The sequence below is a fragment of the Panthera onca genome, chromosome D1 (assembly GCF_046562875.1).
Source record: "Panthera onca isolate mPanOnc1 chromosome D1, mPanOnc1 haplotype 2, whole genome shotgun sequence".
NCBI lineage: Eukaryota > Metazoa > Chordata > Mammalia > Carnivora > Felidae > Panthera > Panthera onca.
The window spans coordinates 53,346,440-53,358,990 of NC_138348.1; the positions used below are offsets into that span (position 1 = coordinate 53,346,440).

Here is a 12,551-nt window from a genome sequence, read left to right on the forward strand (position 1 = left end):
ATTCTCGTCTGCAAATGCCAAGTGCTATAGTACAAGGGATATCAGGAGAGTAAGTGCAATCAGCGTAGGGTTAGTGTTCCAGACACACTGCAGTTTGGGTGTTAGGCTTTTCCTTACTGTCTTCTCTACAACCCATGCCTCTTCTCGGTCCTTGGCATCTCACAGTGTGTCACCTGAGGCAATCGCCTGGCGTGGTACCACAGCATAAAGGAGTATTAACTGAGGACTGTCATAATGCTAGCTCGGCCAGTTACTAGAGATGAGATCTTAGATAATATCATCACTCAGAGTTTTAGATTGTATAACAAAAAATAATAGAATAATTATTAACACGGCAATAATTATTAACACATTATTAACACGGCAATAATATTTTACACTGTATGAAGAAGATTCCAGAGTGATTGAGTGACTACTACCAGGAGTATCATGTCTGGGGAATCCGTCTTAAAGACCTAAGCATTGGTCTTGCTAGCTGTAGGAGGTTCTTTCTTAACAGATAGAAAGGAGGAGGAAGAATTACCCTACAGTTTTTTCAGGTTCATTATACACAATTTGTTTTTCAGATACAGAATCTATTCATCGAATCACACCGGCCATGTACAACCTGAGTAGCGAACACACAGGTGACTTCACACTTTTGGGCATCCCTGGCCTCGGGCAGTACCACGTCTGGATCAGCATCCCCTTCTGCTTTATCTATCTCGCGGTCATTGTGGGCAATAGTATCCTTCTCTACCTCATTGCTGTGGAACATAGTCTTCATGCACCCATGTTCTTTTTCCTTTCCATGCTGGCCATGACAGATCTGATACTGTCTACCACTTGTGTCCCCAAAACCCTTACCATCTTCTGGCTTGGTCCCCAGAAAATCAGTTTTCCTGGTTGTCTGACCCAGTTATTCTTTCTGCACTACAGCTTTGTGCTGGACTCGGCTATACTCTTGGCCATGGCATTCGACCGCTACGTGGCCATCTGCTCTCCCCTGAGGTACACCACTATTTTGACCCCCAGGACCATTGCCAAAATTATTGTGGGAATCTCCTTCAGAAGCTTCTGTGTTATAGTTCCATGTGTTTTCCTTGCAAATCGTCTACCCTTCTGCAGGACCCGCATCATACCGCACACATACTGTGAGCACATAGGTGTTGCCCGGCTCGCCTGTGCTGACATCTCCGTCAACATCTGGTATGGCTTTGGTGTTCCCATCATGACGGTGATTTTGGATGTGATCCTAATTGCTGTCTCCTACATCCTGATCCTCTGTGCCGTCTTCCGCCTCCCCTCCCAGGGCGCCCGCCACAAGGCCCTTGGCACGTGTGGTTCCCATGTCTGTGTCATCCTCATGTTCTATATACCAGCATTCTTCTCCATCCTTGCACATCGCTTTGGGCGTAATGTCTCTCGTACCTTTCACATCATCTTTGCCAACCTCTATGTAGTCGTCCCACCTGCACTCAATCCTATCGTCTATGGAGTAAAGACCAAACAGATCTGGGACAAAGTCATCCATCTGCTCTGTCCCCAGAGGTCCCAGTGATGCATGCCTGAAGTGTGTGGGCAGGGGCAAGTTCTTAGTGTATATCAGCTTAAAGGCTGAACCTGTAGCCAGTGGTTCAGAGAAGGGAAGATTAAAAAATTCTTTATTAAGAAGATTTGAAGTTTTGCCTACTCTGTTATTTTAGTCAGAATTTTACTCCTTAATTCCAGTTGCAAAAAACTAAATTCTATGGCTGGGAAACAGTGTATATATATTTTCAATTTCTTTTTATTGTTATGAAATGATTATCAAACTCTTAATTGAAATAATAAAATAATCCTATCTCTTGAGGCACCTGGGTAACTCTGTCGGTTGAGCGTCGGACTCTTGATTTTGGCTCAGGTCGTGATCTCAGGGTTGTGGGATTGAGCCCCACATCATACTCTGTGCTGAATGTGGAGTCTGCTTAAGAGTCTCTTTCACTCACCCTCTCACATGCTCATTCTCTCTCTCTGTCTCTAAAAATAAAAAACAAAAATAAAAAATGATCATCTGTTTTTCATGATAAATATGTTTCTAAGGAAACAGATATTTTTTTCCGGTTTTATGTATCTTAGTAGTTTACACATCACTGGAGATCACAGAATTTCTCTTGTGATAGCTCTGAAGTTCTGGACTTTGACTTTAAGTATGAGCCTTGGCATATAATAGGTGCATAAGGAATGTTTATCAAATACATGAGTGGCAAATAATCATGCAATTTAAATTAAGAGTGCAGGCATTTATTGTGGACAAAAAGAAGGCAATGAGGAATGCAAAGCTCATTTTTCATTCAATCTTGAGGAAGAAAAATGAAGTGTGATGGTTAGAGTCCTCTAAGAACAAATATAAAGATGACACTAACTTCCTTTGGCCAATGAGAAGGAAAAGTATGAGACGGAAAAGATTGAGATGAGGGATCGAAACCTGGACAATTGGAAGAATGGGTGGCTCAAGTCTCTTCTTCCTTCTCAAATCTCAAAAGAGATGTACTCCAATGGTAAATATGTGTCTTTATCTGTATGTTGCATTCTTTTTCTAATTAAAAAAATTTTTTTAATGTTTTTTTGCTTTTGAGAGAGAGACAGAGCATGAGTGGGGGAGGGGTAGAGAGAGAGGGAGACACAGAATCTGAAGCAGGCTCCAGGCTCTGAGCTGTCAGCACAGGGCCTGACGCAGGGCTCCAACCCATGAACCATTAGATCGTGACCTGAGCTGAAGTCAGACGTTTATCTGACTGAGCTACCCAGGCACCCCTGTAGGATTCATTCTCTTTTCAAATCTAGTATGTCTAATTTGGTCAGAGGGAGTCACTCAGTCACTGAATTAGTCAAAGAATCACTATTTTTGGTATTTGTCAAGTGTCAAGGATAGTTGATGTCTGCTTTTCTCCCAGATCTAAGATGTCCTCAATGCTCATTCCTTCTTTCTCAACAACATCTAGGAGTTACCAGTGAGTGTGAGTACCATCTCCCTCCCCTCAGTGGTCCCAACACAAGTCACCTTTCCTCTGAATGAAACACCAGAGTTCTATGTGGTCTCCCTGCTACTGTTTTCCTGCCTCCATTCATGTGGGATTAGATTCACCATTCTACAGTAACTCTCTACATATAATATTAGTAAGAAAGATATGTTTTTGTGGACACAGAGACTATAGTTTGACTATATGTTCTTTTACATGTGACAGCAGTCATATATAGTTTCCTCCAAAATTATTTGATGTATTTTGAACACCATAAATAAAAATGTTATGAAGTGTAAGTAGAAAAGATAGTAGAGACAAAACAAAAAAACATAGACGAAGATTTTTTTAAAAAATAAGGTAAGAAATAGGCCAGTGTACTTTTATCTTCATGGGTTCCTATTCTCTTATTACATATGTGGGAAGATTCAAGCTCTAGAGTATGTGAGAGATAAGCATGATTTAGTTCCATAATTCGCACTGCATATAAATAAGAAGACAGTGAGATGGTCAGAGAAATAGAACTATTCCTGTTATGAAGAACAGAAAGAGATATCATCAGAAAGCTCTTAGAGAGAAGCTCCCAGTAAGGTAATTAGTCACATTCTTACCAATTATAGTTTCATTGGGCCTCCTATGTCCCTCATCTCAGTATAGAGCAGTAGAACATCCTAAATTTTCATTTAATAAAGGCTACAGACTTTTCTGGGAGCTAATATAATACAAATCTCCTTAGGTCTGGTGTGGTCCAAATATTCTAGATTATTCTGAGTACTGAGTAGCTTCCAGTCAATCTTCATTCATTCATTCATTCATTCAACAATATTTACCGAATATTTGACAAATATTTTCTAAATCTGCAGCACTGTGTTAGGTAAACTGTTTCCTATGTTGACCAAAACAGGGATGGGTGTTAGGCTCCTGGTGTTTGTTATTTAGTGAGGGAACTGAGCCTCAATCATGTAACCAGACCAATGGACATGTAACTTCAAGTTGTGTTAGGTTTTAGGACACACAGAAACCAACAAAAATTTAAAAACGGTGCTCTTGAAGACAGACTATCAGAGGAAACCAGCTTCCACTCAGGTGAGCAGAAAGCTCGTCCTGAAAGAAGCGTTATTTTCTCTAACAAAGATGAGAATCATGAGAAAAAGCCAGTCAGGTGGGAGAGGGAGGGAGGCAGAGGATTCAGGCAGAGGAGGTGAAAAACCTGTACACTGAAAATTGAAAGACTTTAATCAGAGAAATTGAGTAAGACTCAAGTAAGTGTAAAGGTATCCCATGTTCGGACTGGGAGAATTCATATTAATAAAATGTACATATTCCCCCCAAAATCCACAGATTCAATATAATCCATATAAAAATACCAATGGCATGTTTATAGAAGTAGAAAAAATAAGCCTGAAATTTGTATGGAATTGCAAAAGCCAAGCCAAGCCATGCTGAAAAAGAAGCACAAACCTGGGGGCATCACATTTTCTGATTTCAAACAGTATTACAAAGCTATAACAATCAAAACACTATGAAACCAGTATAAAAACAGACATATAGATAAATGGAACAGAATACAGAGGCCAGAAATAAACCCATGAATATACTGTTAACAAGGACCCAAAAATGGAAAGGATAGTCTATTCAAGAAATGGTGTTGGGGACAGTGCTTATCTACATGCAAAAGAATAAAACTAGACCCTGGTCTTATACCACTCACAAAGCTTTATTTGAAATGGATCAAGGCTTAAATTTAAGACCTGGAACTATAAAACTCCTACAGGAAAACATGGGAGGATAGCTCTTCGATGTTGTTGGCAATGATTTTTTGGATATGATACCAACAGCACAGGTAAAGCAAGTAGAAAGAAAATAAGTCGGACTACAACAAACTAAAAAGCTGCTCAGCAAAAGAAACATAAACACAAAGAAAAGGCAGGTATTTACAAACCATACATCTGATAAGGCGTTAATTTCTGAAATATGTAAGGAATTCATACCACTCCAGGGTAAAATAGTAATAATCTGATTAAAACAATGGGCAAAAGACCCTAATAGACCTTTTTTTCCTCAAAGAAGAAGACATTTTTTTGAAGTTTGTAATTTATCAGTATCTTGATTTTATTAGTTTTTAAAATTTCAAGCATACGGAAATATAGAGAATTACACAATAAATACCCATGTGCTACCATTGAGGTTAAGGGGAAAAAAACCATATATAATTGAAGGGTGTTAACCTTCCCTAATCTTATTCCCTTCCTTCCTTCCCAGTGATAATTACTATCCTAAATTGGTATGTCATACTCATATTTTTATATATCCATAAACAACATATATTGCTTTGCATGTTATTAAACTTATCATTAATGATATGTTTATTTAAAATTGTATATGTCCTGCAACTTGCTTTTTCATTTAATAGTGGCTTATAAACTTTATCTGTACATCTTGGTCTAGCTTATTCATAATTGTTGAAGAGTAGTACGTTCTGCGATTTACTACTTTTTACTTGTTTGTTTGTTTATTTATTTATTTAAATTATTTTTTAAAAAGTTATCCAAGTTAGTTAGCATATAGTGCAATAATGATTTAAGGAGCAGAATGCAGTGATTTATCCCCTACATATAACACCCAGTACTCACCGCAACAAGGGTCTTCCTTAATGCCCCTTGCCCATTTAGTCCATTCCCCCGCCCACAACCCCTCTGGCAACCTTCAGTTGGTACTCTATGTTTAAGTCTCTTATATTTTGTCCTTCTCCCTGCTTTTATATTATTTTTGCTTCCATTCTCTTATGTTCATCTGTTTTGTGTCTTAAATTTCTCATATGAATGAAGACATATATTTGTATTTTCTAATTTTGCTTAGCATAATACCCTCTAGTTCCATCCATGCTGTTGCAAATGGCAAGATTTCATTCTTTTGGATTGCCGAGTAATACTACATTGTATATACCACATCTTTATCCATTCATCAGTGGGTGGACATTTGGGTACTTTCCATACTTTGGCTATTGTTGATAGCACTGCTATAAACATTGCGGTGCATGTGCCCCTTCGCAACAGCACACCTGTATCCCTTGGGTAAATACCTAGTAGTGCAATTGCTGGGTTGTAAGGGTATTTCTATTTTTAATTTTTTGAGGAACCTCCATGCTGTTTTCCAGAGTGGCTGCACCAGTTTGCATTCCCACCAGCAGTGCAAAAGGGTTCTTCTTTCTCTGCATCCTTGCCTGAGTTGCCTGAGTTGTTCATGTTAGCCATTCTGACAGGTGTGAAGTGATATCTCATTGTGGTTTTGATTTGTATTTCCCTGATGAGGAGTGATGTTGAGCATTTTTTGATGTGTCTGTTAGCAATCTGGATGTCTTCTTTGGAAAGTGTCTTCTCATATCTTTTGCCCATTTCTTCACTGGATTATTTGTTTTTTGGGTGTTAAGTTTGGTAAATTCTTTACAGATTTTGGGTACTAACCCTTAATCTGATATGTCATTTGCAAATATCTTCTCTCATTCTGTCAGTTACCTTTTAGTTTTGCTGATTGTTTCCTTTGCCATGCAGAAGCTTTTTATCTTGATGAGGTCCAAATAGTTCATTTAGCTTTTGTTTCCCTTGCCTCTGGAGACATGTTCAGTAAGAAGTTGCTGAGGCCAAGGTCAAAGGCAGTTTTTGCCTGCTTTCTTCTCAAGGATATTTATGGCTTCCTGTCTTACATTTAGGTCTTTCATCCATTTTGAGTTTACTTTTATGTATGGAGTAAGAAGGAAGAAGACATTTGGGTGGGCAACAGGTACATGAAAATGTGCTCAACATCACTAATCATCATGGAAATGCACATTAGAACCATAGTCTGAAATCATCTCACAGTTGTTAGGATGGCTAATGTCAAAAAGACAATAACAAATGTTGGTGTGGAAGTGGAGAAAAAGGAGTATGCTGCTGGCAGGAATGTAAATTGTTACAGCCATTATGGCAAACAGTATGAATGATCCTCAAAATATTAAAAGTAAAACTCTCATATCATTCAGCCATCTTACATCTGAGTACATATTGGAAGAAAACAAAATTTGTCTCTTGAAGAGATTATCTGCACTCCCATGTTCATTGCAGCATTGTTCACAATAGAAAAAATATGGAAAGAACTTGTGTCCATGTTTGTATGAACAGATATATGTACATCACATTTTATACGAGGGAATATTATTTAGACATGAGAAAGAATGAAATCTTGCCATTTGCAACAACATGGATGAAGTGCATTATGCTAAGTGAAATGAGCCAGATAGAGAAAGACAAATGCTGTGTGGTATCATTTGTATGTGGAATCTAAAAATAAAAAATCAAACTCATAAAAACAAAGAGTAAAACGATTGTTCCTGGGGGCTGGGTTGGGGGAACACAAGAAGATGTTGGAGAAAAGGTCCAAAATTTCACTTATAAGATGAAAAAGTTCTAGAGCTCTAATATTAGGCACAATGACTATACTTTATAATACTGTATTGTTTCTTTGAAATTTACTAAGAAAGTAGATGATAAGTGCTCTCACTAAACACACACGCATACACACACACACACACACACACACACACAACTACGTGACATGTTAACCAACTTGATTGTGGTAAAATTTCACTATATATATATATATATATATATATATATATATATATATATATGAAATCATCACTTAGTACACTTTTAATATATATAATTTTATTTGCCATTTATACCTGAATAAATCTGAAACAAATAAGAAAGTAAAATTTATGGATGAACAGATGGCAAGATGCTTATTTAGAAAGGAAGAAAGAGAGAGGAAGGAGGGAAGGAAGGAAAGAAGGAAGGAATGAAGGAAGGAAGAAAGGCAAGGAAGTTGCACAGAAGACACAGAGCTGAAAAGTCTCTGTGCATTACAGGAACTGGAATCTAATTTTGGGGGGGAAGGGGTTAGATAGACAGAATACAAAATGGTAATATTGCAGAAGATTGGAAAACCCAGATCATTTTAAGGAGTGTAATATTCTAAGAACAATGGGAAGTCATAGGAATTTTATACTTTTTTTTGAAGTTTTCTGATTTTGAGAGAGAGGAGAGAGAGAGAGATCATGAGCAGGGAGGGGCAGGGAGAAGGAAAGACAGAATCCCAAGCGGGATCTGTGCCATTATTGCAGAGCCCAACATGGGACCTGAACTCACAAACCATGAGACCTAAACCAAGATCAAGAGTTAGACACTTAACCAACTGAGCCACCTGGGCACCCCGGAAGTCATAGGAATTTTAATCAAGGCAGCAACTAAGTCCAAATTGTATTTTAAAACATTATTCCTAAATCTATTGTTTTTTACGGGGTTTGTGATAGTTTGGGGCGTGGTGGCTCACTGGATTCAGTGGTCACTCTACTACCCTTTCACATACATTTTAACCCTCAGGAGGTGGGCAGCCTCTTTGATCAAGAAAAAACTTAACCCCTCAACCGCCTGAAGGAAAGGCAATTTCACCACAAATTAGAAACAAAACAATAGAAAAGCTTTGCTCAGCCTACATGAAAAAACTCTGATTTCATTCTGTGCAAAATAGTGAAATAGCAGTTCAAGTAATTGATAGGGGCCAAAATTAGCGTGAATAAAATATTTCAAATAGGCATAAGGAAATTCCTCCTTACTCATTTCACCACTAAATCATTTTTTTAAAAGTAACATGATTTTAAGTTAAGCATACTGCTATAGACATGGTGGTGATTGAATTGTAGGAAATACCATTTTGAAATAGTGGGTCAGGACTCCTATGGGGCATCCTAGACAGAGGGCCAGTTGTCCATTAAGGTGCTACCCTTCGATCTTGCGAATAGAACCATAATATCTGTGTGTAAAATAATAGTTTTTGATGATATTTAAGGAAGTGTGAAGGCTGAGAGGTGTGACTGAATTTTTTAGGATGTAAATTATAAATAAAGTGGGAAGGGGCACCGGGGCACATTCCTATTTAGTCCAGTAGAAATCATTAACTGAGACAATGATTTTTATTAGACAACACTAAGCTGCAAGTTCTACATAACCTTCTGATTGGACCAGATGTTCATATGAGACTCATTCAAGTTTCCATAACCAGCTCTGCTCCACATAATCAACAAAGGAATGCAGACGTTTCCATAAGGGGACAGATTACACCAAAGGTAAGGATTGTACACTTATATGACTTAAACATATCTCCTCTTCCTGTAAAATATTGGCCAAGGAACTTCCACTTCTAGTACATCAAACAAAACACCATTGTGCATTTGTCCGTTATTTTCAACAGTCTTGCGATACAGGATTTAAAACAATAACCGTTGGAACAAATGAAAGTTTTGTACAGTGTGTCCAACCAGAAGAAAATATGCCTGTGGATGAGACAAAGACCAACAATTGTCAATTTGGGGTCCACTACTCAGGGTTATTGACCAATATCTGTGCAAGCATAGAGACAGAGACTCTGGCTGTGCCGTCCCAGGGACAGTGACCTGGCTGCTGATCTGAGGGATAAGTGCCTGTCAGGTCTAAACAGACCTGGGCTCCAAGCCACCAAGAGTGTCGGTGGGCATATCTGGTAGTCTTCCCACAAGATTGTACTTTATTGTTCATATTGGTTTTTACCAATAAAAATTATATTAGTGTTTCAACTGGGGTTGAGTCCCATTAAGGAAAACGTAAAGATAAGAGGAAAATAAGGATGAAGACTGACAAAACCACTGGAAGTAGCAGGTGCTAGGACTCAGAGATGAGAACAGAACAGGATTGAAGCGAAGGGAGGACATGATCAGATACGCAAGGTAGGAGGAGCAGTGTGCAGAGGGGAGAGGCAGGAGGGAGACACAAGGAAATACGCTGATCCTTTAGGAAGCCATGAGAGTGATGTAGGTAAGAAGTGAAGGTAGCTGGACAATGAGACAGAGAAGGGAATGGCTTGAGGGCATTTTAAAAGGGCTCAGCAGCACATTTTTATAAGAAACTTCAATCCTCATGAGCAGTAAAGTGACATTTGCTGATCCTGGGAGCACTGAGAGCAGGACTAGGGTGGGGAGTGGATGCAGTTCAGGACGTGACGGATTTCAAATAAAAATGGGATGTTCAGGCAAAGATATTGCAAAACAGCAGCCACTGGATTGGCAAGGGCAACATACTGACTTTGGCCATCAAAGGAAATAGCGTCCAGGATCTGCTCTCCTCTGCCTCCGTAGAGGCAGTGCCAACCCACTTTCTTGTTTTCCGGTTGTAATGCTCACATCCACATATGCATTGGGCCCCCAGGGGAAAACAAGGCACAAAGATCCACTGTGGAGCCTATGAAGGCAGATGCTGGGGCCCCACTTTGAAGGCAGTAGAGCATCTTGACATGGGCCATGTGAGCAGTTTAACAAGGGCTCGGTGAGCCCGCGCTGTGTTAGGCATTTTCACAAGCACTGTTCTATCTAGTTGGTCACCCTTCTAGAATCTCGAGAGGTAGGTACTGTATTATCACCTTCTTGCACACATTAAGTGCGTCGTACAAGCCATTTACCACAGAGGCAAGGACGTGAGCTGGAACCTGAGGAGATGTGTCAGGTGGGCACGTGCACAGCCATGTCCCGTAGGCATACGGGCTCACGTGTGATGCAAAACATAAAAATAAACAACTGTAGGCAATAGGAACTGCCAGGCATGGGCAGGGTTAACATGAACTTCTCCATTCTCCCCTTGAGAGTGACAGGATGTCCCTGAGGCCCTATTTACCTCTTCCTCCCCCCCATTGAACATCAGCCAGAAATAATAAATGGGCAGGGAATCTACCTGTCCACCAGTCCCGGGCTTTCCCGTCCATTTTTTTCTTTGTTTGGTGTGTTTGCTCCTCCTGCAGTTTCTGGCTATCTCTCAGTATGACCTTTCTTCTTCTGGTCTGGCCCAATCTCCATGAATAGGTGAGTGTTGGCTGTTTGTGGTGTGGGGCCTGGACCAGGATTGGCCAGAAAGAAGGGTTGGGTGAATGCTCAGGGCTCCATTTCTAGGAGACATGCACTGAGACTGTCACTTCCTTTCTGGAGTGATTTCCACTTAGAAGTCCAGGTCATGGTCACAAGACTCGCACAGATACTCCATTTAAGGGACCACAAAAGATTTGAACGGATGCACAGTCACACACCTGGGTTAAGCATGGTCAAGTAACTGAGATCAGCAAACTTCTGGGTCCGACATGTGACAAGGACTCACTGTCCTCACCTAAAACGTGGGATAAGTGTGCAGATGTGTGTGTGTGTGTGTGTGTGTGTGTGTGTGCTGGGGATACTCTGGTTAGTATATGCATCTGTCTGTCTCTGTCATCTGACGATACAGGCGATATCAAATATGATCTATTATTTGTCCTTATAATAAATGAGAATTATAGATATTAGGCTCTTTTGAAAAATGTGGGACCTAAGGATTATCATTCAGGTATGTCCACACAGGTTGACAATAAATATGGATCTGGGACGAAAGTGCTCATCCATCTGACTCCATAGCATATCCTTATGGCCCGTACTTTATTAAGATACTGTGGCATCTGTGTGTGTGTGTGTGTGTGTGTGTGTGTGTGTGTGTGTGTATGCGCTTATCTACCATAATGCTATACACACAAAATTTAATAAAATGAGTACTTACATTTTATATCATCCATTACCTGAGTCTTATTTAAATTCCCACAATTATACATCATATTCCATTACTGATTTGTTTCAATAGAATCCAATCAAGAATTTCTTTTTTCACTTTCTTAAATTCATTTAATCTAGAAAAGTAATTTTAACATCTATGTTCCCTGTACTCTATTGGTGGCACTGACTTGGTGAACTGACCGAACTGTTTCATAGATTGCCCCACATTCCAGATTCATCTGACCTTAGAATGACAAGCCTCAGAGTTCACTCACCCCATGTGTGTCCGTATGTGTGTTTGTAGATGCTTGGATGACTGTATGAAGATGCGTTGTGTCTGAGTGCATGACACACAAAAACTAGAGAAGATCCCTCCTCGCATAGGTGTGAATAAAGGACGACCTCACAGGAGCTGGGAGAGAAGCAATTCCAAGTGCGGGTTTCAAGGACCTGATGTGGGTTTTGTTCTAGGACGTGACCAGCACATGGATGGAACTTTTCACAAGAAGCCTGAACAACCTAATCAGCTCTCTCCTGTTGGTGACAGGTGGTGACTAGGTGCCCTCCGTGCTTAAGAACCAGATGAAGGTCACTCAGCTGGAGAGCAGGAATACTCAGCAAAAGGGAGCTGGACTGTGGCCACCTTTGAACAGTGGATGTGTTCCCAGAGCCCAGAATCTAATATAAAGGAGATGCTATGGAAGAGGGTTCTGTTGCTCCAAGAAAAGTGTTTTTACACCTTTTTACTGATAGAAATGGGAGGTTCAGAAAGAAAAGAAGAGAGTATTTTGTTTCCCTTAACCAAAAGCAGAAGAGTGATGAAAGTTAAGTCTGACAAGCTGGGCCTTAGAATGAGCTAAAACGTGGGGGTTGGCACAAGGCTGAACATGAGCTTGGCCTTGTAAGTCCAGGAATCGTAGGTGTAGGAACATCAC

The 12,551-nt window shown here is 39.9% G+C and overlaps 1 protein-coding gene across 1 annotated transcript; it reads left to right on the forward strand.

Moving 5' to 3' along the window:
- Nucleotides 1–598: 598 nt before the first annotated feature.
- On the forward strand, nt 599–1,540 carry LOC132674713 (olfactory receptor 52H1-like). The gene has a single exon (XM_060627269.3). The coding sequence runs from the start codon at nt 599–601 to the stop codon at nt 1,538–1,540; it is 942 nt and encodes a 313-aa protein (XP_060483252.2).
- The last annotated feature ends 11,011 nt before the right edge of the window (nt 1,541–12,551 follow it).

Bases quoted from the DNA above. Each gene is read 5' to 3' on its own strand.
- LOC132674713 (XM_060627269.3), top strand. From the start codon at position 599: ATGTACAACCTGAGTAGCGAACACACAGGTGACTTCACACTTTTGGGC.